At 41.1% G+C, this 27611-nt stretch overlaps 1 protein-coding gene across 3 annotated transcripts in view; it reads right to left on the bottom strand.

Annotated features, from left to right (window-relative positions):
* Positions 1–27611, bottom strand: part of AFF4 (ALF transcription elongation factor 4) — a 52098-nt gene that overhangs the window by 14366 nt on the left and 10121 nt on the right. For all 3 annotated transcript variants that reach the window (XR_014697954.1, XM_084535820.1, XM_084535821.1), the window contains exons 2-18: positions 23667–23793; positions 22303–23094; positions 20912–20956; positions 19857–19943; positions 14598–14634; positions 13036–13084; positions 11683–11703; positions 11069–11123; positions 10009–10046; positions 9483–9645; positions 8012–8929; positions 6476–6564; positions 4753–4990; positions 2565–2662; positions 1833–1896; positions 1549–1685; positions 1083–1154 (exon numbers count right to left, since the gene is read on the bottom strand). Coding sequence is in view for 2 of the 3 variants with exons in the window: in XM_084535820.1 (XP_084391946.1) it covers positions 1083–1154; positions 1549–1685; positions 1833–1896; positions 2565–2662; positions 4753–4990; positions 6476–6564; positions 8012–8929; positions 9483–9645; positions 10009–10046; positions 11069–11123; positions 11683–11703; positions 13036–13084; positions 14598–14634; positions 19857–19943; positions 20912–20956; positions 22303–23094; positions 23667–23789 (3026 nt within the window). In the remaining variant the exon portion in view is untranslated. The remainder of the gene's footprint in view (positions 1–1082; positions 1155–1548; positions 1686–1832; positions 1897–2564; positions 2663–4752; positions 4991–6475; positions 6565–8011; positions 8930–9482; positions 9646–10008; positions 10047–11068; positions 11124–11682; positions 11704–13035; positions 13085–14597; positions 14635–19856; positions 19944–20911; positions 20957–22302; positions 23095–23666; positions 23794–27611) is intronic.

The following is a 27611-nucleotide window of genomic DNA, read 5'->3' as shown; positions in this document are numbered from 1 at the left end:
AAGTAGCAAAAACCCAAACCCACTTTTAACTTCTTAAGGAAGTGAAAGCCACAGCAGCTTTCTGCCTTGAGCGGAAATTATAGTTTTCCATGATTTAGCTGATATAACTAATCTCCAGTTCTGAGCCCAGGAGACAACACTAAATTACTCGCTAGACAAGAGTTTCATTTAATTTGTTTTGCTCATGTCATGACACGCTGAGTCTAGTGTATTCTGCTGTCACCTCCCCCTTCTTTTCCACCTGATACTGGTTGGTTCTGCTCCTCTGCTTGCTGCAGCCATTTCACTGGTCCAGATGGCAAATGACAATTGTTCAGTCATTCTAAAGTTTGACTTATCACTGGGTGAATACATAGGAAGCACCCTCATCCTTTCTGCCATTACTCCTTGCAAATCCAGTCAAACACCTTAGTTTCAAGTTTATCTTTGCAAAAAAGGCACAAAGCAGAGCTACAAGTTCTTTCAAATGAATAAGCAGTGCATGTTGATAATCCCATCTTAGAAAAAAAAAAGATAAAACAAACCAGAAAACAGTTTGTTAATGCAACAACTGTGTTTTCTGAAGCACCTAGGTCACCGAACAGCCCCCCATCAGCTGGATCCACAACAAACTCAACAGCAATCCATTATTTTTGAGTATTGCCATTTGCAAAGAGAGAAAACTGAGAGCTCAATTCATCAACAGTAATTTTACCAAAACATTAAGGAGGATAAAAGTTCAAAAGATCTCTCTACCATTTCTAGCCACATAACAACTTTGTTGCCTCATTGCTGCAATAGACATCGCATCAATGAAATCATATTCTAAAATAAAAGCACTAACTGACATCATTTTAAGGAAATCAGACAGAGCTGGAAAAAGATTCAGTAATTTCATTAATAGTCCCAAAACTACATGCAGAGAGCCTCTCTGCCCAAATTTACTGTAATCAGATATATAGCATTAATCTTTCTGCACAGTCCAAAAAAATGGACATTTTTTTGTTGTTCAAAACCACCTGAGAAGTCCGTGTAATACAGTATTTCATGGAGACTGCACTTGAAGTAATCAGTGTGTTGTCTTAAGTTCAGAATACACATACCAAAGCACTGCTAGCCTTTTATCTGCAGCTGTAGCATCCGGTGCCAAGTAATTTTTCAGTTTCATAGTGTACCTACAAATATAGTATCAGCAAGTAAACAACAAAATATTGTACTATCACTTATCCATCAAAGTTCTTATCAATGTCTAATTTCAACTGTCTTCACCATTTCAGTTACTTCCCCCAGACTCTAAACAAAATATGACAAGATAATAATTGGGAAAATTTTGCTTTTCACATGTTACATATTATTGGGAGACATCAAGAACCTTGGAACAAAGGATCTCAACATTCATTAAACCAGTTTAACCCTCAGCAACTGGAACAAAGTGGTAAGTGATCTGGTTCTACTGGAGAATAAGGGATTTCAAACGGTGGTGGGAAAACCTTTCTGAAACCTAGAAGTTCTTATTTCCAGACCTCCTTCCCACCCACTTGACTTTTGTGTATCCCCTACGTTGCTTACTTGATTAATTCCACAGTTTCTGAATACATAGGGAACGGGGACTTGGATTCCTGAGCATTTTTCTCCAATGCATTCCCACACTCAATGAACGACACTACGGCATCTAGGTAGTACACAGCCTTCTCGAACCTGTCAGACTGAGGAGATTGGAAAAAACTTTAAAGACAAGAATTGAGAGGATACACCAGAAAGTCCCAGTACAGATATGGAACCATCTGGCAAAAGCAGTAAACAAACCCCAGCATTGTGTGCAAACACTGGAGAAATATTGCAGATTTACTTACCAGTGCATCCGCATTATGCTTTAACTTCTTTGCTTCCTGTAAATAATGATCAGCTGAGTAAGTCCTACAATAGAAGAGAGAAACTTATGGACTCAGCACCATCCACAATGCATTTCCTTTTACAACTGAAGTTTCTTAATGTTGACATTTCTTTTTTTTTTTTTTTTTTCCTCTAACTCAAGTTACAGGAGCTACTGTATGCTGAAACTGTTTAAAAAATACTTGTAATTGTTAAATTGTATGATTATTTACAGTATGATAAAACTGTTAAAAATAGTTAAATTTAGTTCTCTCGTTTCAGGTAATTTGAAATAGGATTTTGAGCAAGACGTTTAGTACACAGGATTGCATTTGATAGCCAAGCAAACCAAACACTTGATCAACAGTGTGGGGTAGAGAAGGAAACAAAACAAGAATTTGAAGGTGCAATGGACCCATCAGCATTTAAAACCAGAACAACCCTGAGCGATGCAAGTCTACTGCTTGGCCCTGCCTCGTTAGGGGAAGGTACAGGGCAGGCTTCTCAAGGACTCCCTTCTCAAGGACTGCGCTGTCTACCACGTAAGCGGCACACAGAGCGGGCAGACAAGCACATCACTGCAGCTCTCCAGAGCACGAGCTTGTACTTAACGTCTTTTGTGAAGCAGAAAGACAACGCTTCCCCACAGGGGGCTGGCTGTGCTCCAAGACTAGCATCCCCACAAAGGGAAAGGATCCCTCTGCGTTTCTTACCTGTCATCAAAAACAAGTTTTGCTCTTCTAGACTTTGAGCTCTCTGTAGATGGAGCAGACACAGGAGGGCAGTTTGAGGAATTGTTCAGAATCTTTTCCTGAAAGGAAAATTGTTCCCAAATCATAAACTTAAAGAACAATTAAGTCTTCTTTGTCTGCAAATAAAGTGTTTGTTATTTAAGTTTCTCCTATGACTTCACAGCTACTTCACAGTAAGGTCATTTTTGCAGCTGCTCTCGCTGCCATACAGTAACACAGCTTCCACAAGGCCTTCACCTCACGCTGGCACAGAGGAAGACACAGAGGCTGCGATCAGGCTCTTGGCTCTAATACACCAGGAGCTCTCCCTCAGAGGAAGGAGTGCAGCTAAGGTTTCCTAGACACACTTAGGTCCAGGAAATCCCTCCCTGAACCTCCCACACTGCTGTTTCTAGGTCCTGTTTTCCCACCCCATCATAGATGCTACGAATATTTTAATGACTTCTCATTTTTCTCAAGAGAAAACTGCTGAATCTCTTTGCTTTGAAAACACCAGGATTTCACAACAATAAGCAACATCTTCAGGGAGAAATGACAACTGTCCTCACAACACAGTCCTTGCTCCCTTAAATTACACACAGCTCAGTGACACTTCAGGCTGAAGACTGGATACTAAAACATTCTGTGTGTTGTAAGTGAATCTGTTCTGCTCAAGTGTAAAGCAGCCTTCCAGCTTCGCATGTGTTTTCAGCTCTTTGGCTTTATGAAGACCAAAGGCCAGCCATACAGATGTATTTCATAACCTACCCTTATCAGATCATTGCTAATCAGAAGGATCCTGGAGTCAATACAAAAACATGCAGTGGAATGCAGTATGCTGCTTTAAGAAAGGCATGACTAAGCATATCCAAGGCATAAAAGGATAAACAGCACACCAGTTAACAGCTGGTTTAGGGACAGTTCTATGCTAACAAATAAGGAAAGGACAGAGAGCAGCAGTCTGTGATGCAACTTCATTATCTACAGGCATCCTGGAAGTGTCTCGATGCACACAACCTCGCCAGGTTTCTCAAATCTCATTGCAATGGCATCTGAAGTAACACAGCACATCTCCCACTTCAGATATTTCATGAACTCCACCCCAATGACTAAGCTACTTTCTGCCATTGCTAGTGGCAATTTGCTGCTTTACTCCTGCCCAATCAATTATCCTTCCTGAATGCTTTAGACCTTGCTTCTGAACTTCTCAGAAACTGCAAACCCAGCCACTGAGGTTAGCAGCTGCTTCAACTACTGCAGTTTCCAGAGCCCATAGGAGGCTTTGGGGCTTTGCTGCAGGGAGCTCACAGACAGACTGCACCAACATCTTCAGCGTACTTTGGAATCCCAAAGATGGAGCTGAAATCCCTCCAAGTTAAACATTCTACACTCAAAAATTGGCTATACATTAGAAATTGCTTATCACAGGTATTCAGTGATACATTTTAAACAGTCAGATGTTCTCACAAAGTAATTTCTGTCCAGTAATGCACATTTATGTATTGATGAAAAAACACATTACATTTCCATGACTTAAGTGCATCATCTTCCTGTAATATTTTTGAATCCCACCATGTAAGTATCTTCCTAACCTAAATCTCTTAAATTAAAAAAAGTTTCCTGTATCATCTTTGTACCCATTTTTTATCTAATCTAATTACAGCGGGCTCTGTACCTTCCTGAGCTGGAGTTAAAAGCTCCTTTCTGGAGTCCAAGGATGCAGTAAGATGAGAGCCATAACTTTGCATCCTAGCAGTGAACACAGACCCAGCTTCTGCTCTTAAAATTAGGACAAGATTTGTATCTGCTCCAATGACATAAGAGTAACCTCATTATTCTATTTACTGTTGTGTAAACAGATTTGTAGTGATATTTCTCATTAACAAATTAAACAACAAATAAGCAGCATCTGTAATCAGATGTCTAAACTCATTTCACTAATTAACATAAGCATTTGGTAGGAATAAGAATTAGTATTCCACAATCTCTCCCAAGTTATTTTCTAATTTATGGACTTCCAAGGTACCTAAGCACCATGACATGAAACAATGCAAATCTAAAACTAATTACATTTCAACTTGAACGGTGAATTAGTGTTTAGATCACACTGAGCATGTGTTTCGCTTTGCAGTTTGACAAGTTCAAGGCAGTCCCAGAATAAGCCCTTTACCTTGGTTTCTTTAGTACTGCTAGAACCCTTTCCCTCCATCTTCTTCTGTTTAGAAGATGAGTTGCTTTTACTGCCACCACTACTGTCCTTACTGACGTTGCTGCTGGACTTCAAGGATGACGACTGGCTGACTGTCCTCTTTCGGGACCCATGTTCCTGCTTGGAATCCTTCTGGAGGACTGGGGCAGCAGGAGACGGCAGTAAATCCTTCTCTTTAACAGCACTTGGCTTTAGAGACCTGAGCAAAATGAACACATTCAGTTTTGTCTTTTATTAAAAGAAAAAAAAGCCCATTTTCTTCTAAATTCTTTTTTTTTTTTTTTTGTCCCTTCTTCCTCCCCCAAAAAACAAGATTTTTATTGTTAGCCCCACCAAGCCAGATTCACAGGAAGAAAGAAAGAACAATTATCACAGTGACTGGATGTTACGAAGCCTGATTGAACTCGTTTTTACCATTTTATCTGTTCTGACCTGAAAATGCAGCAGGCAAGTTCTAACCATAAAACCACATCCCTGCAACAGTTCTTAAAAAACACCCTAAACACCACGTCAGAAATTAATGCCCATGTCAGCGCCAGCCTGTCTATTGCAGACTAGTCAGCCTAACAATTCAAAAAAAAGATGGTCCAGATAAGCCAGCTCTGGAAGCCAGGGAAGTGGAAAACTTTCTCAACTTCACTGCTGAGGGCTATGGTTACTTATTCCTGGCTCCCCTTTTTACAGAGTACAGTACATTAAGTAATTATTTATACAGAGTATTTTAATAAAAATACAGTTGCATTTAACAAAGTGTCCTTCTGACAACCACACTGGCAAACAAGCAAATATCAAGAATAAAAGGAAAAAAGAAAAGATAGAATCACAGAACGGCTCGGGTTGGAAGGGACCGTACAGATCACCCATTTCCACCCCCCTGCCATGGGGGGGATGCCACCCACTCGGCCAGGTTGCCCAGGGTCTCATCCAGCCTGGCCTTGAACACCTCCAGGGATGGGCATCCACAACCTCACTGCGAACCTGATCCAGTGCCTCAGCACCCTCTGAGTGAAGAATTTCCTCCTAACCTCTAATCTAAATCTCCTCTCTTTTAATTTAAAACCATTCCCTTTATCCTGTCATTTACAAAATTGCAGAAATAACCTGTAAGTAAAAGGGTATTGAAGGATGTTGTTTTTGCTAAGTCTGCATTGTTTTATTTTTTGTGACGCTTACACTTCAGCTAATCTGTCAAGCAAATTTGAACTAAATCCATGGATCCAAGTCTCAAGTGCCATCAGCATCCCACATGGCAGTTAAGTAATTTATTCTCAGTTTACATACTTGCTAAACGGAGAATTAACGGATTAGGTTAATTTAAAAGTACAGATTTTGCAAGATCAAAAACCTAGAGGCACAGCTTACTTCTAGAAAAAAAACACACCATACGTCAGAGAAAAAAAAACAGGAAGTGTACTTTCCATAATAAACCAACCCTTCACTTTAGGGTTTACCTTAGTTTTGTTAAGTAAAAAAATGTGCTTGGTCAATGTTTTTGGTTATGGAAATCAATTTCCACCAGCTACTAGCAGAAACTGAACTAAATCCGTCTCAAGAATAAGAAGCAATGAAATTTTACCCATCAAATAATAATGAGGAGACACTGTTGTGGAGGGAAGGGAAGGGGGGGGGATCAGTCTTCTTGATCACCCCGAGCTTTCATGTTGAAAACAGCCAAGATACTCACTCTCTACTGCTAGACGTCTTGTGTCCTGATGGAGCTTTCTCTTCCAGTTTTGTTTTCTTGCTTTCACTGGCTCTGTTTTCATCCTCATTCTGAATAAAGCAAACAAGAAATACATCCAGGCAAATGTCTACATTATCATCTCAGTGAAGCTGTAAATGTTTCATATTTAGTAGGTATTGTGCAGTGTACAGAGTAAGATCTGTACAGACCACAAAAACATTCCTCAAAGCATCTAGCCTGCATCAAATATTTGACCAGATATTGAACCCTGAGATCGGAACACAAAGAAAAACAAAATCTGACTTCTGAATTACCAACCCGTATAAAAAAAGTGGCAGTCAAATTGTACATTTTAGAACAAAAGTATTACCATGAAATACCAGAAAAAAAAAAAAAAGCCAAAAGCTTCAATAAGAGATCAGGAAACAGATTTTATGCTGGGAGCCTAAAGCAGGTGTCCTATGAACGCCAGAAACAGTAAAAGTCTTGCTGGTTGTAAAGGAAGAGATGCTGAATACCAGGTTTTTATATAAACCTAATCCTAAAGTCAAAGGGTTTTGAGGGTGCATTTCAAAGCTGTCTTCAACAAGCACTGGAAGCAGAAATACAAAGAATAAACCAGAACTTAGGGCCCCACAGAGTATGTCACCTGGTACAGAACCCAGACTCAAACCCAGAAGGTTACACCTTAGTCACACCAATATTTCAACCTTGAGCATCACCATCACGAAAACACAACAGCAAATGACAGTCACAGATTTGCTCTTTACACAGACTGTGTATCTTCTACTGATTTTTTCCAAAAGCAGTTTAAAATTATACTAGTAGCTACCCCCTACCATTTTTCTCCCAGCAGTGCTAACTCTGTTCAGATCCCTCATTAATACCTGTCCATTTTACTATCCCTTGGGATTCCTGCTTTTTTATTTAATTGAGAAGATTAAATGCTTTTCTGAAAAGACTCACTGTTATGGAGGGATACTTCCAATCCCAGTAAAGCAGCGCCCCTGAGCTTATGGTTTCTCTTGCTGTGCCCCAGGTCTGTTTCTGCCCGTCCCTTATCCTGGCAATAGCTCCCATGCAAATGCATCGTTTGCTGTTTGAAGTGGTCCACATTAAGACTTTTTTTTTTTGGGCCAGGTGGATTTTCCTTTGGATTAGCGGCCTGAGCTGGCCTGCAGTGCAACAGGGACTAATGGCAGGTGGAGCGGAGGCAGGAGAGCACGGGATGCAGTGCTCAGAGGTACAGCAGCCCTGCAACCTCCACGAGCTCTCACTGTGGTGCTCGCAGACCTCCATGTACAACCTTCTCCCTTTCCCTCCTCACTCCAAAAGAAAACTCAAATAACCCCTAGTACAACGACACAGGAATGATCAACATATTCTACACAAAAAAGTGGCCAAAGTCATCTCCTGAATTACTCAGCGTCATGACAGCGAGGTACGATGTGGGTTGCTGGGTTATACACTTCACCCCCGTAGCAAGGCAATAAGGGGCTAAGATAACAGGCAAAATTATATGTACAGAGTCATCACCTGCTTATGTTTCCTTTTGCCTTTTGTAGAGCTTTTGTCAGAAGGCTGCTTCTGGGATTCTCTTGTGTGCTTCTCTGGTACGGTTTTCTTTTCCACTTTGGGCGCGTCAGCATCCTTGTAAGGCTTCCCTGGTATTCTTGATAAGAGGCTCAGGTCAATCTTCACAATAAGTGGGTACCTTTCATCAGGATCACTGAGTGGTGAAAGAAGCTCTTTCTCTTCCATAGGAGAGAACATTCTATGCCGAAAAAAGCTGTCATCCTCCTCCATGGAAGATTTAACAGGAGTCCTATTGCTCTCAGAATATTTGGGTGTTTGTGACGAAGGAGGCAGGCTTTCATTTTCATCTGAATCAGAGGATGAGGTATCTGTTTCTATGAATTCCCTGGATTTCTGGGCAGATTTGCTCGAAGCCTTGTATTTCTTCTTCTCCGTTGTAGGCCGAGGGGAAGATTTGGGCTCTTTCTTTATGTTAGGTTTTCTGGAACCTTTTGTGGCTGCCTTATGCCTGTTTGAAGGTATATTTGTTGCCATGTCTACTGGGGTTTCACTTTCTATTTTAAGACCTCCTCTAGGCTCTTCAACAGATGTCTTTTCTGCCTTCTTGGGCTGCTTTTTACCTACAGTCCTCCTCTGTGTTGAGCTGTCACTCTGGGCAGGTGATTTCTGCCTGCCACGACTGCCCTCTGAGCCCTTTTGGGTGGGTTTGGAATCTCGCCCTGGCGTAGAAGAAATCGAATCCTTGGATCCGCTTTGATCAGCGTACCCACTGCCTGTCCCCTGATCCCGTCCCTCTTTTTTGTAGCCTTGTGAGGACGGGATATTGCTGTCCACAGAAGAAGCTGGTGACACTTTATGTGAATTAACTTTGTTCAACCAGTTATCCAGCTGCCACTTGTTTGTTGGTGGTGGCTCTGGCTAAAAACAAAATTTAAAAAAAGAAACAGCAGTGTTATATCAAGCATTTTACATTTCTTCCATCTTTTCTGCAGGACACCTCTACTGTGCTGCAGGCCTAAGCAAGAGGTACACCAAACATCTGAGATCAATAATTAACAAAAATAAAAGGAGTTGATGAATATAGTTACAAATAGCAGTTCTCATCTTTCCCCTCAGCCAGAGCAGCTGCTACCCAGAGGCGATACCTGCTGCCGTAGCTACCCAGACTAAAAGACCACAGTTTTTTAAGATACTGTTACCATACCTAGAGTCTGCACTCCACCAGGTAACTGGTGGTAAAAATCACCTCAAATTGGAACATCAAATGTGTGCTTACACAAAGCACTGTTACTGTGTCCAACTACAGGTGCTTCAGCAAAAGAACACTGTGCAGATGGGGGAATGATTCCACATGTGTCAGCTCAACTTTTTTTTTTTAACCACTTTGAGAACACATTCAATTTTTCTGCTTTTAAAACTTGGGATGAATGCCAAACTAACGAAGACAGCCTGAATAAATGTCACATCCTACCTCAGGGGACGCGCTCTGTGATGGTTCATTAGCTTCACTATCACTGGAACTGCTTTCACTTTCGGAGTCAGATCCTGAACTGCTTTCAGATCCACTATGGCTGCTCGAGTCATCCCTTGAATTATCTGCTCCTTCACTGTTATGCTGCGAAGGTTCAGAATTACTGAAAACAAAAATGAAGAAAAATAAAGAAACACTACTCAAGGTGCAAACACATCCTAGAAATCCTTCCATTAGGAAAAATGAAACCTAACATTTTAATTAACAATTGCTTAAAAGTTCAACAGAATGCAACTTACTCTGGAAACAAACAACAGCTTTTGCCTCCCCCTTCCCCCCCCTCACAAAGTGGTTAGTATAATTTGCAGGATAAATGCTATTTAATCACTGATTACATTTTCATCACCTTTTGCTCTAACAGAAGATGAAAGACAGAGATTTTAGAAATGAGATCAGGTCATGAGTACTGACTGGACTGAATTTCACTGCTTTACTTTCTATGCTGCAATCTAGCAGGAATGCCTACCTTCCAGGTGTGCTCCTTGGCACTGTCTTATCACAATCCTGCAATTAAGAAGAAGAGCGTGAAGCTTCTGGAAGTTATTTTAGGATTGCACATACAGTTACGTCGCAAAGCATCAATTTAGAGCCTTAAAATTTTAAAATATTTTGCCAGAACAGTGTTTTAATTCAGTACTTGAGAAAGTTGTCTCAATTTTCCTTGAACAGAAAGAAAAACAAATCAGAGTTCTCTCCAAGTTTTTACCACAGATGTGTCATCTTAGAGTCCCCTGTATTCTGAGAGATGCTATTTTCTCAATCCTTAATAACACCTTTTTGTATCAGGTTATTTGAAATTCTATGATCCTACTCTAGAGATGGCCAGAGTACCAGTAGGTAACCAAGTAAATGCACTATCTTCAAGTTCTTCACATGAGAAAACAAATCAAGTAATAGAAGTGGGAATAGGAAAAAAATAAATTAAAAAAAAAAAACAAAGGAGAGTGGACTACTGCTGCTTAGTATAGACCCTACAGATATTTTTAATTTAGCATGCCAAATGCCATTTTTAGCAGAAGCCACACAACATTAATATTGACAAAAAAGAAAAAAAGACTTATCTACAGCAATAAAGGTGCTGCTATACCCAGTTACAGATAAAACCTGGGAGTAAAACACAAACACAGTAGCTCTTATCATCCCGAACACAGTCCCTGCACAGAAATGTTTATGCCATGCGTTAGACAGCATGGAAGAACATGCAGGGTTCTATCTTTCAATGGCAGGCCGTTACATATGTTATGAAGTACACTCCTCTTTATTTTCATAGAAAGTCCACTTGAAATCAGAAAGGCAAGAGTCTTTAGGTACAAGCATACTATTCACACAAAACAGATGATTTTCCCCCAGTTTGTATTGTGGAATACCTGGAGCTTGTTTAGAAACTTGCTAATTGATTTTTGCCTCTTAATTACAAATCTTGGAGCTGCTCGGTTTGCTGTTGGGAGTACTGACTGCTGCTGAACTACCAGATTATCAACGTGCTTGCTATACTTCCCTGAAACTTTGGTAGTGAATGAACATACCTGCTCTCCATCGCTGTCTTCACTACTGCTAAGCTTTAAGTCATCTTTCAACATACTGTAAGTAAAAGGGAGAAAGTGAGGCAAGTTTTTCCATGTACTTTAATTACATTCAAAGCATTCTTCTATATTGCAGCATGCTATTGTTTATGCTATAGAGCAGGCTGCGTGGGTGAAATCTGCAAGTTACCATTCTAAAAGATTTAATTGTTTAAGAATGGCGAGTTAAGTCATTCTTTAAAGACAAATACAGACTCTAGTACTTTTACTCCTTTGTTCAATCTGTCAAATTTAGGAAGGAAATCTCATACATTTTACTAATGCAGGAAGAGCTAAAATCTGGATGTTCAACTTCTCTCATACAATGACCAAGAATACTGTGCTAAATAAAATTAAGTGGTTGTTTCCCGTCTCATGGCAAAAGCACAACTGTATTAAACTATAATTTTTCTATTATTATTATTCAGTTATAATTACTCTATTATTTAAGCTAGTTATAATTACACACACCTATTTCACAATACTGAAAATACATGAACACATTGGAAACAAATAGTGGGGTATATTGCCTTTGTGCTTATTTAAAAAAAAATGATTACAAAAATAAGACATCTTACTCTGTCTGGTTCGATTCACATCTGGAAAAAGAAGATGAGAAAGGATTAAAAGTCTGGTATATCTGAATTTTACAGTATAGTTGTTCTACCGATAACCTGAAAAGAGATGCCAACCCCTAGATCTAGTTCCCAATGTTTTCCACTACTATCCTTTTCCAAAAGATACATTTATGTCATTTGCTGAGGTTTTTGAACAGAGTACAATCACTTTGTTTCAAAGTCTACTGCAACAGTAAACATCTTCTAATCCTTCTTCCTATGCACCCCAGTTCAACTAATGCACAATGCTACATCTTGTCCTTAGATGTTCTTGCATTTTGTTTTGGAAATAGCACAGTCCTTTCATGGAGAATTCCACTACCAAAACAAAAGCAAAGTCAAACAGTGAACTCCTATTTCTCCTGCTTGTTGAAATGGCTGCATATAAGCATCTTCTTAAACCTCATGTTTTCAGGAAATTGACTGCAAGTCTAAAATAAATAAATAAATCGGCCTTCAATTATCTTCTATTTCCTTCCCACAGGTCATTTGCTTTTTAATCTTGTTAAGACTGTAATATGGACACGGACAAGCAGAAGAACTGGCCTTCATTTTGTAACTGCATCACAGCAAGCATTAACTCAGAATACCCGGTTTTCAGAATCTATCATCACTTTTATGAAACATACAATCGGGTGGTAAAACTTTATTTTTATGGTCATGTTTGTTTGGAAACGATCTTTAAGCAGCAAATAATTTTCAGGTTTGAGAAAGGTGGTGGGGTACAGTCATCTAGAATCTTCCAGTTACTTTTTATTTTTTCTTTCAGTTGTATGACTGAGGATGCATAACGTTGGGTCTGTGTACCTGATTAACAAAAATGTTAATTGGTCACTTAAAAGACTGAGTAGCATGAATTTAACTAGATCCCAAACCCAGTTTACTATCTCCTCCAACAACAAAACAGTTCCTCATCCTGTCTGGCTGTGCAACTGCTGCAAGCTGCTCCTAGCTGACAGCTCTGCAGTGCACACGTTTGGTACGTCCTGTCCCATCCTGCCTGTTCTTATACGCTTCCAGTTCACAAGCCAGTTCCTAGGTCCAAACTCCTTCACACCTATCCTGATAGCTGACAAAAGCAGGGGAAAGGAAAGCATGCACAGTGTGTTTGTTACCCATACCGATACACCGTGTTTGCTCTACTGGCCCTGAAAAGGGCTTACAGGAAACGATCCCTGTTTTCTGCCAGCCTAGCACAAGTATGCTAAAGAGTCTGTGCAAGAACCGACACAGTCACGTAACAAAACAGCTATTTTCCCCAATCTCTTAAAATTTGACAGTTATTTGAGAAATGTTTTCTCAACAGCTACTTACGATTTGGACTGATGACCATTGGATGTTTTTGATGAAGGATTATATCGTTCTAGAAGAAAAAAGTGCATAGTTTTAAACTCAGACAGGAAAATAGTCACTCCAAGATTGCCAGAAGTAAACAGTCCTGGATAAACAAACCCAGAAGGGCTGAGCGAACAGCAGAAAGGAAGAACCAGCAGACACCAGGTACAGTCTCCCAGAGACCAACCGAGTGAGCGGATGCAGAGACAAAACACCAAGTAAAACAACTAATTTAACCGAGAAAATCTTGAAAGTTATTTAAAACCTCGCTGTTGAAACCGATACGTGCTTAATTTGGTTTTGATGGTGTGAAAAAATGTTTTGCTTCTATCAAGGTTAAAGTATTGCCTTCCATGTGCTGGGTACAGGATACAGGTCAACCTGTCAAGTTCCTGACTTTTCAGCATCCCTGCGCAGCTTTTTAGTGGATAAGCAACCTTCAAACACCAAAAAAACTCACTCAAACCAACTCTTACAGTCAAAATACATACTGATATAATCTGCTTTTCAGCTTGGGGTTCTATTCTTCCCTTTTCTTTAATTCTGGTATATTGCTAAGCATAGTACAACAGGAACAAAAATGTTAAAAGTTTCCCAGAAAACTCAAACAGGAGTTGAAAAACAGATCTATGTTTTTATTTATCCAGCCTCTCCATTCACACACAGAGAGATCAGCTGCTCCCGGAACGCACGTCTATTTGTTAGCATCAGGGAATTATGTTTTGTTTCCTTAATTCCCCACTGTATTAGGTGTTTAGATTAAGCTGCTTGTGAATACCTAAGAATAACCCATTATGCTTTTACTACTTAATCTGTTTAATCACTTCAACAGGGAGTGGAAAGACTTCTGGAAGACAACAGCACCAATCTAATTCAATTTTTCTAGGTATGTTACCTGGTTAAATTACTTGTTTCAGTAATATTCAAATTAAAGATATAATTCAAGAGGAATAAAAGCTGCTTTTGTCTAAAAAACAGACATATATTTTGGGACATGAATTCAAGATTATTAAGTCTGTTGCTATATGAATTCTTGATTGTTCTTTTTTTTTTTCTTCTGATTTTATGTCCAAAAAGTGAAAATGAACATGGCAAAGGGGAAAACGTAATGTGCTTTTTCTACTAAAACATGAACTTATGCAATCTGTTAGTTTCTATTACATCCAGAGGTTTTATCTGAGGGTGTTTTGTTTTTAGTACTCAGCTATTTTCATTCAAATCAACCAAAAAGACACCTTTTCAAGAATTAAATAATATGACAAATTAAAGATGGTTCTTTTTTTTTTTTTTTCCCCCAGCAGATACACCAGAGTTGCAAGGCTGTTACTGGCTTTCTAGTTCTCAACAAGAAACTAGGAAGAAAATCAAATGCTATTTCGTAAGTCAACATTTGAGAAAGTACAGAAAATCTTAACCTAGACTCCATGCTATGACCAGTCTGGAAAAGTCTCTTTAAAAAGTCTGACATCTCAGGAGGATACTAAAAATACTGAATCACAACAAAAACATTACACGTATTAAAGGAAGTTTAATATACTTACTCTGTTCTCCAGTGCCAAAACTGGACTGTTGGGACTCCTAAGGGAATAAAAAGATCACAGGAGTTTTTTCAAAGGGAATTTTAACATACCAAAAACCACGCCATCATCCAGCTATTCTTTGACTTTAAAGGATGGCACCTCATCTTTAAAAAAACAAAACAAAACCACTCCTCCACCAAAAAACACACACAACAACAACAAAGCAAAGAGTGATTCTTTATCTGGGCCCAAACTCCTTTCACCAACCCTAGTGGAACAGCAAGAACATGGAAAGAGCACTTCATGTTCCTCGTCTGGAGCTCGGCCATCCCTACGTGCCAGGTTTTAAGGGCCTTGTGCTGTACCTCTTGGTATCTGAAACTCAATCTCTGTATAACTTCCATAAATCCTATCTTTTTGTTTGTTTAGCATGAAGATGAGCAGTTTGGTATGTTTTTATTTTTCTTATACAGTGGGGAAAGCCTTGCTGTTAGCTTTACATATTTTCATTCAAATTCTTCTTTTTCAGACACATACAGCATCTTGGTGGACAAGCCATGAGCATACTAACACTCAATGAACAATTAATGAGTATACTAATGCTCATAGTAATGAAAAAATCCCAGCTACAGAAGAGCACATGAGACAATGAAACTTGAAATCCGAAGAGCCCTGCAGAACCACTGCGTCCAACTCCTCGTCTCAGAACACTCTGCACGAGTTCCTGGGGAAACGCAGGCAGGCACAGCTGACAAACAGATCATTTCCCTTCCTCACCCCCACCCCCGTCCCGATAAACAGCCAAATCCGCATGTAATCAGGCAATTCACTTGTACCAAAGCCAATGAACAGCGATATTACCTGCCTTGAGACGCAACAGACTTGTTACCTACAAGTCTAGCCTTGAAAGATGCAGCCTTGCAGATTTTAGCACTGCTGTGATCTTTGCTATTCCCATTCCAAAAAAACAATTCTGTCTCCCGAAAGTACATTATCAAACTTTTCAAACACTAACATATTGTTTCAATAAACAAATATGCAGAGCACCGAGTTACCGAAAAATGTCTAAGCCAGTTCGCCACTTCAAACCAGGACCCTCCTGACCTCATTTTAAAACGAGGACAAACGCTGACTTTAAGCATGAAAGCTGAAAAAATTGAGATAATTCATGAAGTCACACACACACATTTGACAACACTGAATTGCAGGGGTTTTGGTATAGCTACGAACCAGTCTTCCCTAACAGCCAGCTCACTGGTGTGCTGAGTGGCTGTATGCGCGATTTCCAAACGTAACAAAAGCTTTATGCAACAAGGCGTGCTTAGATTAACTCTAACTTCCTTCAACTTTATTTCAAAAGTGGAAGCAGTTGAAATACTGTCTTGGACAAGTTTTTTGTCAGTGGTCTAGAAGAACAGACTGCAGCACTTCTCTCAAAACCACACCTTCCCAGGAGACTTCATTTTCAGGTGTTCCAAACGCCTCTAATGAAAGAAACCGAATGAAAGAAAGGGACAATATAAATAAAATTTAACTATACCCAAAGTGAAAAGAGAAGACGAACTGGAAGAAAGTGTTGTGACTTCAACAGAAAGCAAAGCTCTACCTCCCTCAAAACAAAAACAGATTTTTATCTTTGACACAAGTTCATGGAGTGCAAGCGTGACTCCCCAATTTCCTTTGCCTACTGTTAACTTAGACAGGACTGATAAAACTCAAGTCAAAAAAGAAGTAAAGACCATATCGTAATCAAAATACCACATCTACAGATACAGAGCATCTGTGCTGGGGTGAGCACAAGACGAGGAACTGGCACCCATTCTCACCAGTATACGTAGCACAAATTCTGCAGAAACCCCTAACTGCTCGCGTCAGTCAACTTCCTATTTCTAAGGCACAGTGCAATATTTCAGTTAAGTGCACTTTAACGAGGAGTTATGCTTAAACACACAACTTTTTCCAAACACCTCACCACCTATTCCATCATTGGATACATTATTTCTTTAAGAAACTCAGAAATTAATTAATAAATAAGAATATACACTTTCAACCATGAGGTTACCTATGACACTATCTTCTAAAGGTCTACTTCAAAAAGGAATTAAAAATATCTTAAAGGAAGGAAACCTCTTTCACAGAATACCACTGAGGTTAGGCAGTGACGACACTTAACAGGAAATAAAATTGCTGCTTGTAGTTTGCCACAAGAACTGCAGTGAGAAAAACCACCTGGTAGCTGCTGGGAACAGCAGTGGGGTACCGAATCGGGCTGTGAGCAGCCTGTGGGGAATGCGACCCGTTCCCATGTAATGTTTGAAAACTCAGGTCAGATCTCATTTTTATTTCTCAGAAGAAAGTTTCTGTTTGAGAAAGGATCGACACACCTGCCCGCTGGCCATTACGGTCACTTCAGCATGGGGCAGGCACTGAACAAGGCTGGAGACAGAACCCACCTCTCAGGGATGTCTCCAGGTCACCGCACGGGCACGCAGGCACAAAACCTGGCAAGGATACTTGCTTTGAGATGAAAAGCTCCCACCCTCTAACAAACAGCTGGATTTTTGAATATATTTTACAAACACACCAGTACTTCCTGCTTTGGAGATTTTGAGTGTGAGCCCATGGCTTTAAAAAACAAACAAACAAAAAAACCCTTACATAGGATAAAATTATAGAGTGTTAGGTCACCAGATAACGTTTTTACCAAGAGTCAGGAATCAGTTTCTTTTCATAGTATCCATAAAACTTTCCCTGACCTATTTTCATGAAGTTTTATCTTCTGATTCAAAGACTTTCTGATATTAGGTATATTTATAATAATGCAGACAGGCCCCAGTCAGTGGTTTGAGTCCCTGCAACCTACTCACTATCCGCACACAGGAGAAGCGATCTTATCCCAAAAGCCTCACAAATAAAACCAACCGGTCCACTAAAAGAAGCCCTATTTTATGTGCGCAGGCAAAACATGCCAGGCTTCTGCACACAAAAGGAACGCTGTGAAATACTGCAGCATATCACTTGTAAATAAATAGAGTATTAAAGAGAACGAGCTTTTCTAGAGCAGCACTGCTTGATTAAAGTAAATCACTGCTTTGTTTTGTTTTCTGAGTTCTGCTCTGGGTCCAGGCAGCACAAGCCTACGGCTCACTGGCTTGCTGGAATTCTGCGAAGATCCTGCTGCCAAGAATGACAGAGGGGAGAAGGCAGAGGAAATTACAGACTTTGGATATGGAGAGAGAATTTGACAAAGTTCCATGGTTAAGATGTGCAGCCACAAAATAAAAAAGCTGGCAAAAAGTCGAAAGAGTCAGAGCAGCCATAAATGGAATTTTTTTTTTTGCAAACCGGGTGAAGAAACACAATCCAGGTTGATAGATTCAAAAGAAGAAGAAAACACCAAACACACAACCACCCTTTTTTGTTCAAGCATCGACAAGGCTGTGCAACCTTACGTAGTTTCTCTGGATGTGGCAAAGGCCTACAGATCTCTGCACAGCTTCTTTCTCCCCACACTGAGTCAAAGAGATGCACGGAGACAAAAACATGACAGAACAGGGTGATGACAACAGGACTGTCTGTAGCTCCAAGACATCTAGCCAGTAGGAGAAACAGAACTGTTTAACCTTTCATCAGTCTGTGGGAGTTTGTGGATGTGCACTTACAGAGGCTGGAACTTTTGACCAAGAAATAATTGTGAGCTATAGCTAGAGCCTTTTGGAAAACTGTACTCATTCAGTGCTCATCTGGGTAAATCACCTAGATTAAACCTTTTGCCCACACTGAGGAAACTATTACAGGTGCTCACAAGAAAACATTTTCTTATGACCAACTAGTCAAAAGGAGAACACACTTCTTTTCCAACTAGATTGTTAGAAAGAGTAATCCATTGTGCTTGTTTCATGTATTAGAGCTCCTTTACTTGGATTTTCAAACACATGCAAACTCCAAAACATCTTCATGTTAAGAGAAACGGGGCTAGAAAGTTGATGTCCAAGCATTCATGGAACAAGACAATCTGTTTAGACAGATTTCATTTAGAAATCTCAGGGAAAAAGTCTTAAAACACATTTCACTGAACTGTTTTGGGGAGTAATTTGGATCAAGCAGGAAACTGATAGCAGCAACTGGTCCTCTAGCACAGCAGCCTGGTCAGAAAAGGTGTAGTCTTCATGATTATTAAGGTAACTTCTAAAAGATGACCAGCATAATTTCTGCAATCTGAAATTATGCCAAACTAGGGACAGAGTACCTCAACCTGTTTCAGATGTATGTTGAGCCTTGAGAAACATTGTATTCTTACCTTAAATCTTTTTCTGCTAATCAATAGGTACGAAGTCCTGAACGAGTCAGCTATCATAAGCTGAACTGTACTTGCTGAAGTTGCTCCCCAAACTATCTACCCTGCCTACCTACAGCTTCCAAGACACTTCAGATTACAGAGCTGCAGTTCAAGGCAAACAATCACTTCTGCCAATTTGCCTTAAAGCACTGCAGCTGGGAGTGCAAGAGCCAGCCCGAGGGGAAAGGAGCAAACAGCCAAGAGCGAAAAGGTAGGAGAATGCAAGCTCCTTCCTCAGAGGTGTCGGCTCAAGCAGGTCTCTTGGCAACATGCCCTATGCTGTCAGCAGCAGCAAAAAGCAACTGATTTCTCTTTCCAATTAATAATTTAAATGCTTCAGTAGTTATTAAGTACATGGTAAGCTAATAAGGCATATTTCTGGGCAAGTAATCTCAAAACTTCTTGAGCAAAAGGTCTCATTTAAAAACTTTTTTTCCTTTGTAATTGGAAATGTAAGATCTAACAGAACTACAACTGGACTTCAAAATTATGAGGAAAAATCAGTTTATGCAGAAAAATATGTTTGAATTTCTTAACATTTATCAGTCAGTCTCCACTGCCTGCTTGACGAGGTAAACAATGCTTGCTTCTGCACAAAGTGCTGCAAAGTATTTCCCTAACAGGGAAAAGGCTCAATGGCGTTTTAAAGTTTCAGGAGTACCCTGAAGAAGGTTTGAATTTATGAAAAAGAATTTAATATAAAAATGAAAGCTTATACATGTCTTCGCAGACATTGAAGAGTGCTTTATGCATGTAAACCAGAGGATAAACAATGACATTTTTCATAAGAACGACAATGTTATTGTGAAGCAAGATAAAGAGTTGCACAGCACTGAAACAAACACAGAATACAGAATTGAATTTAAAAGAGTTCCAAAATCCTAATCTTTAATAGGAGCTACTTTTTTAAACTGCATTCGGTATTTGACTACAGCACTGACCTTTGTTGGAAAAGGAAATTTTGACGGTTCAGTTTTGCACGGAGTATGAATAGCAGTCAGTGGAGGAGGCCAAGAATGGGACATCTCCTGTACCAAAACAAAAAAGACAAGCTATTAACAAAACAAAAGCAGAGCAAAGATTTCAAGTTAAAATCCTGATTCAAATGGTAAACCTCTCAATTTTCAGTTCATTGTTCACGCTTCAATGAGCTTTATATTCAAATCTTAATTTCCCAAATGTGTAACGAAGATTTTGCACATAAACCTAAATCTTAAATTGCTACTCATGAAAATAAATAGACATGCCAACAAAACAAGCAGAAAGGAACAAATCAATAAAACTGGTTGGCCTGAACATAAACTGAAGTAGAAGCCAGCGTCTGATCACTTCAGCCTGTGAAGAGCACATGTAAGATAAAGGGGTAGAAAGAAAAATCCTGGGAAGGGAAATCTATAAAATTTGAGGAAAAAGAGGTGAAAATCAATACCTGAAGCTGGAAAGAAAACATCTTGTATTAATTCAGAGCATCTCCAAGGACCATGGAGTACTGAAGGTCAGAGGAAATACGCTATGGAAATGCTCATGGGGCAATGATACCTTTGTGACAGCAGACATATGAACAGGAGGTCACGTGAGGGGTAAAAAGGCTTGAGAAAATAATGCAGGTAGAGGAGAAGGGAAGGGTCTGCTGTTGGGTAGCTACAAATAATTATACTCTAAAAAGGTATTGGAAGGTAATGACTGTATTTAGGTGGAAGAAATGGCTAAATTCTGGTTAGATTAGCGGGGATGGGGCTCGAAGGAAAGGAATGCCATGAGGCTATCCAGGAGATGATGTGTGCACCCTGCAGTGCACAGTGCCCAGCTCACGCACAGCTCTGCCTCCAGTTTTCCCCAGTCTACCCGCTTCAGAGGATTATTTGAAGAGCCCTCCTGTAACAACTTGCAGTCAAGCCAATTTAAAAGGAACTAATCAACTGGAGAGTATTTTCCACCTCCTTAGTAATGTTTTGTATCTTCAACAAATAACATGAAAAAAAAGCAGAGAACTTACTTTTAGAATTTCATCCACACAGCTCACATCACCAGATGCTGATGCCTACAAATCAAAACTCAAGATTAACATCTCCTAAAGCAGATTTTCTTTAAAAGATCCCAGGAGTTTGAAGCAGTTAAGAATAAACTTCAGTCCATATCACAATTCATACAGAGTCTATATAGATACAAACAGACCTCATTAATTCTTTTCAACAATATTAATTTTAATATCAGATAGCTTCAAATTTTTATGGGATGAGTCACATCCAGTTATGAAAAGCAAATACACCGGATCTATAAAACTGCCACAATAATCTCTTACTTTTCACTTGACGGTTAAAAGTGATCTTAGGCAGTCGGGGATATTAAAAACTTCTGGAAAGAGGGGAAAAAAGAATCATGGCTTTCAATCTTTCCCTGGAAGAAGCCACTGCATAATATCTGAACTCAAATGCATGACAATGAATACACAGTAATGACAAACTGCTTTACAAAGTAAAACAGAGCACAGCACGAAACTAGAAACAGCAATAATTATGAAACTATGAATCTACTGCATTTGGGACGCTACAACAGGAAGAAAGCAGAATGACTACACATCTCACTGCATTAACACCAGCGTGTCAAGTCTTTCAGAAGGTGGAAATAATTTTTCGACTTTCCTTATCTGTTTCCTGAATCTTAATCTGCTATTTATTGAAATCCCAGGAACAAACGTTTTTTTTCTTGCTACTGGCACTTAAACAGTTCATATGAAATGCACGGCCATTTTGTTATTAAGAAAGGCCCTCTCCTTGCAAGTGAGCTGCAGTCAAGGTCTGTGCCTTACCAATTCCAGGATTATTAAACTATTAAAAGTTGTTAGTCCAACAGTATTCTGTATTCAGCATACCTGAGCAAAGTTCTGAACCTTTTTCACTTTGGTGTGCTTTGGGGTTAGCTGATGTTCCCTAGGTGAAGGTATAATAATCACATCTAGAAATTACTACAGGCTCCAAAACAAAACCTGATATGCTCAGATAGCATCACCTGACTAAGGCAACATGGCTCCCAGCAAAGACAATATATGGATACAGGCTTGTCAAAAGACTTGTGAATATCCTACTATTTTACTGACTTTTGACTTCAGAAGTACTCCAGGAAAATTAGCCTGTCTGGGTTAGCTAAGCCTTTCTCAGACTGTCTCATAGGCTCTGTTTAATGGAAATCACAGTATCCACATGGAAGAATTTCACGTTTTCCATTTAAAATACAGGTCTTCACCAGGAAAGATGTTTTATTTAACAAAAAAACAGCATTTACTATAAACTGCATCTTGGTTACGTAGATTGGGATTTTAAAGAAGCTGGAAAATCCCAGCCCGAAGGGACTATCATTTAAGAACCCAGTAAATAGGTAGGAACTTACATCGAGTGGTTGAGAAGGTATTTTCAGCTTGGTTAGATGTGCTTTGCTGCTGGGCTTCAGCTCATTCACACTGCTGCTGTGAGTCTGGCTACTGTAGTGTTCAGAAGATAACTTTGGTTCCATGGATTCCTGCCCATCCATCGGCCTTACGTAGGCAGTGGGTTTCTGTAACATTGAATTGGACTTGGACATTAGTGAGGGTGGAAAAGACTGATTAGAGTGTTGTCCACTTGAAAATGAGGGTACGCGGGAGGGAGAGTCCCAGTTGGCATCTGGATCCCGGGGAGATTTTGACCGTTGATGTTCTTTGCTGTGATGATCGCCTCCATGAGATCTCGAATGGCTGGAGCTCAACGAAGAAACAGCAGGTGGTTTTCCAGGGCTGGAAGAACGGGATTTGGAGTGTTCTGATCCATGCTGGCTTTTTTTGCGGCTGCTGCTGCTACTGTATGAGTCACGGTCATGCCTCTGGCCACTACTGCTAGTGTTATTGCCACTGCCGCGCTGACTGCTGTGCCCGCTCTGTAAACCCGAGGACCGTTTCTGAGATTGCGAGGAAGTGCTAGGTGCTGGTCCTACAGGAGTCCATTTGCTACTCTGATGTGAACTAGTATTATGTCTCTGGTCACCAAAGAAACTTTGGTTTGATTTCTCATCTGTTGCTGATGGTACGGTTGGTTTGGGAATTCCAACGAGCTTCTGTTGCGATCGATCTCCTAGAAGATCCTCCATTTCGTCATAATTACCGAGCATGCTCTGAATGCGACTAGACAATTTGTCTTCTTTGCTGGTCTGTGAAAATCATTAGAAAAAAATGCAAAATTCAGTGTTAAGAGTCACAACTTCGCTTTCAGTGAATTGACTTGACAACTAGTGCAGCTGATCTACATTTCAAGGCTAGGATTGTGGCTAGCACCCCGATCTTTTTGCCAAGGTTTCCTAGTCCCAGATTTGCTTTTCAAGCAGTAATTTAAACCCCTACAGCATACAGAAAAGATGTGCTTAGGCAGCACTGAGTCATTTTTGTATTTGAAAACTAGAAGGCTTTTGTTTTCAGTTTCAAAATCTTTGATCTTTAATTTTTATTTTTATTTTTTAGAAAATAATGACAAAGTCCCTACTGGCATAGAAGGTAAGGAAAAGGAACAAAACACTCTGCAATACTTTACACTTATTTCTACAGCTTACAAAAGAAATCTGAATGAACTTTGTTACTTTTACTGATGCCCAATCAATATTTATCTTCTAAAAAAAACAAAGCTGCTGTTAAAATCTAGACAACCAATAGAGGTTTTAGTCCTCTAATAATAATTGCACAGAACTGCCACAAAAAAAATGAGTTTGTGAAAATGGCATAAACTCACAACTTTGTACGGTTCCGCAAAGAGAGGAGAGTTAGGTGGAAAGGCTTCTTCACCCTGTTGAATTTCTTGATTTCGCCTTTCCCTTTCTTTCATACGCAGCACATTCCGGTCTTCACGGTTCATGTTGCTACAAAAAAAACATAATTTCCTGATCACAGAAGGAAATGAGGAAGGAGGAAGGCAGGCGCAGTGAGCCCCAGTACCCGTTCTGCCAAACGAGAGCTCAGTTAAGAACCCGCTGCTGACAGCAGCTCCTCACAACGGAAGAGATGTTTTTGTCCAGTTTAAAGAGCCTTGCATTTAGAACAGCTGTAACCCACAATTTACAGCTACCTTCTGTGCCTAACTGGGAGAGTTTATGCAGAAAAAATAAAAGTAAAATAAAAATAAAGCACAAAGTCCTCAGGCAAATAACTGTTTCTAACTATTGCACCTGTTTGAAGCATTTAGCTGTTCCAGCCCACCCCGTCCATCTCCCAGTCATTCCTACAATTCCCTTTCTCCTCAACATCCCCCAAGCCTTCTGCAATTCCCTTCTCTTCCCCCGCCCCCGTTCAGTGCCTGAATCAGGCTGTGGTTTGCTTTCAGCTCTGCCCCAAGGCACCTTTCTGGGCATTCCCCGACATCCTCTGACCTCCAGCTTTGATGTTGTTTCCAGGCCTACCTTCCTCCCTCCCTCCTAAAAGGCCTTTCTAGCCAAAGCAGTCATTTCCGTGAAGTTCTGTCAGTGCTGCACTTCTGCCCTAGGCCACACGATCTGCGCCTACTGCAAAAATGCAGACTAGAAAGCTGAAAAGCTCCCCTCCTGCCCATCCTCCTTGGAGGTTTGCTCTTGCTGTTTGAGTTAACAGCAATACGCCAAGTTGTAGCAACACAACGAGAAAATACTGTCAGCTTTGTGCTTGATAAAGCATCGGGACCCACAGGAATCAACAAAATCAGACGACCGATGAGGTCTCCCTGGTTTTGTGAGCGTAATTCTTTATGTTAAGAGAGCTATAAAAGCACCCTACTGGTGTGCCAAAAGCACGGTTGGTGCTTCCAGAGAAGAAATGCCTATTCTTCCACATAAATAAGCTGCAGTCTAAAATGAAGAAGTCATCTACTTTGAAAGTCACTGTTAAAAATAATAGGAAGCTGTCTAGAAACAACAAAGTTTGCTACAGCACTGATTTGAAAGCTGTGTAAAAGCAGCTAGCCCATCCTAGGAAGCCTTCTACCTATCACTCGGTTGTCTGTTTAACATTATTCTTTTCACCTTAATAACGTTTTAGCCTTTCATTGCAATTTCTTACTCATTTGGCTTCATTCTGCCTGCTGCTCTGCTGCAATAAAACCTACAGGGACGCCGCAGCCAGAACCCCCGGCCTGAGCTTACACACTCAGTGCTTTTCCAGGCACTGGATCTGTTGCACTTCCCTGGAATATTTGCGTTGTAAACAAGGTAAAAGCATTAGCATAATCCAGCTCAGTGCTGATACCAAGCCTGTGGATATGACTGTTTTTAACACAGATGTGAAAATTATTTTTCCCCCCATTATGCTAAACTCAGCCCAACTCCTGGAGGTGGGAGCACACCGCAGGCCTCGGGGCACTGCCGCCAGCAAACTGCCTCAGCACTTGCCCATGCACGGCAAAACGCAAATTCCTTCTGAAGGATGGAGGTCTAGGAAGCTTGTTCTTCTTCAGATTTCTTACATGTGCAGGATTTAAACAGAAACAAATACCGGATTTAACTATACTGATCAGGTGAGGCCGATTTTCAATTTCACACCTACATTTTACAAACAGGGGGGTAAATTTTAACACAAAGCTCTTCACTGGCTTTCAGAGAGCCGAGCACCCTCCCAGAGCTGTACGGACGTACCGCAGCTCGTTGGGCTGGGGAAGTCAAGGTCTGGCACTTGGTACAACACTGCTGCACAGAAGGGACCCGAAGGCAGCCACCCCTCGGAGCGAAGCAGGCAGGCTGGCTCTGTGCGCCAGGTCAACGCAAAATCAGGCTTTGGAAATATCAAAGCAGCTCAGGGCACTTCTTACCACTCCTCCCTACCCCTCTGCAGTACGTAGCAAGTGGCAAACGTCCCCACAGGCACTCGCTGTGGCCGTACAGGGAGTGTGCTGGGGTTTTCTTTTTGTTTTGCTGGGGAAGGAAGGGAGTGGAATTGATCGTTTGGATCGCATTCAAACGAGACTTCTTTATCTACTCTTCTGCATCTCTGCAGGATATTTTAAGCACCAACAGCGTGTACTACGCTATTAAAATCACACGGGCATTAAACATGCAAATAAATGAAGCCGGTGCTGGTTGGCGCGGCGGGCTCTGAGCTCGGCGTGTCCGACAGCTTCCCAGCCACACGCACCCCGTGCACAGCACCGAGCACGAGACAAGGTGTGCCTGCTCAACCCGGACTGCTAGCAGCAAAGGCAATTGCAGGAGGAACTTTGCAGATGCTTGTGTCTTGTCCAGCTTTAGGGCCCCCGGAGAACCCCTCGGAGGAGCTGAGCCAGGCTAAGGGAGACAGCCAGGCCTCAGTGGATCCTCAGAGTGTGTTCACAGCACCCTGACCCCTCTGAGACAGCCTCATCTACCTCAAGGGCCTCTTTCTGTCTGAATTGCTTTGAGAAGCAGGAGAGATCCCACAGGTGGCTCAGGCAGCACGGGCTAGCTGGCTGTGAGGAAACACCAGCCTTGTTTGACAGCATTTGGCCTTGAATGATAAAGGGGCTGTGGGGGGAACGCAGCACGCAGGCCCCAGCAGCCGGGCAGGACACACCCGGTTCACACCCCGGGCTGGAAATGCTGCCCCTAGGAAGGAGCAGTATATAAGGAATGAGGTATCTGCACACACACACACAGTCCCCAAGTGCTACTCTGACAGTTTAATCCAAATGCACTCACAGAAGAGTTGGTAAAGAAAGAAGTCACAAACAAAACCAAGCCCAGCCACCAAACCCTGCCCCACAGCAGCGAAACGAAGCACGCCGAGGCACAAAGCAGCAACGCGCTCTGGTGTGGCCACTAACGACTGAAAGCTTCCCAAATAAAAGTGATTTAGAGCTTTCTGGTTTATGGTAAAGAAAGAGCAGAAAAACTGAAACATTGCTTACAGAACCAATAGAGCTTTGCACAAAATTGTACAAGCTCCAGGTAAGTTTAAGGATAATCACGGTGCTGCAAATACAGCAGCAGTAACACAGGCATCCAGGTTGGCTTCGTACGGCTTTGTGACACTGAAATAAGCAGCAAAACCAAAAAGGAGTTTACAGAGAATTTAAATAATAGTCACGTGTCAATAAATAAATAAAATAAAAAGCTTTCAGAAGAGCGCAGCGTCCCACTTTCCTCCTCTCCCTCTCGCCTCCAACCCCACGGCTGGAGTTCCCCTCGAGGCTCTGCCTCGGGAGGGCGTTTGGTTTGGGATGGCTCCGGCTGCAGGCGTTACCTGCTCCCCGAGAGGAGAGGGTGGCTCTGCCAGAAGTGCTCAGCAACTCTAACTCGGTATCAGTCAGCCCGAGGCGAGGCACGCTCACACTGCAGCAGTGCTGATGTGTCCTGAGCACGAGAAAGGGTGAGCCATCACCTCACCTGGGTGTTTTGGGGAAAGCCAAGGGTTTGAGTTGGTTGTTTCTTGAAAATACAACCCTGTTTCTAGCAGAGAAATCCCTTCTTCCAAGGTTTCATTAGGAAATCTCTTCTGTTGCTCATCTGGTACTGATACTGGCAGTATAAAACTAATACAAACCCCAGATTTCCCCAGAAATTCCACCCTGTCCTTCACGTGGGGCATTCCCTCTGCACACTCCCCAGCGAGCTGCTAACGCACAGCTGGAGAACACCACCTCTGTACGCACCGTAAGGGTGGCAGAGCTTTTAAAAACCAAACAACAAAAGTTGCCCTAGGCGAGGTTAATGTTTGATGAGAGCCACCAGAGGGAAGAGCT

This window comes from Aythya ferina, assembly GCF_964211825.1.
Source record: "Aythya ferina genome assembly, chromosome: 14".
Lineage (NCBI taxonomy): Eukaryota > Metazoa > Chordata > Aves > Anseriformes > Anatidae > Aythya > Aythya ferina.
This window is presented reverse-complemented; position numbering and strand designations above follow the sequence as displayed.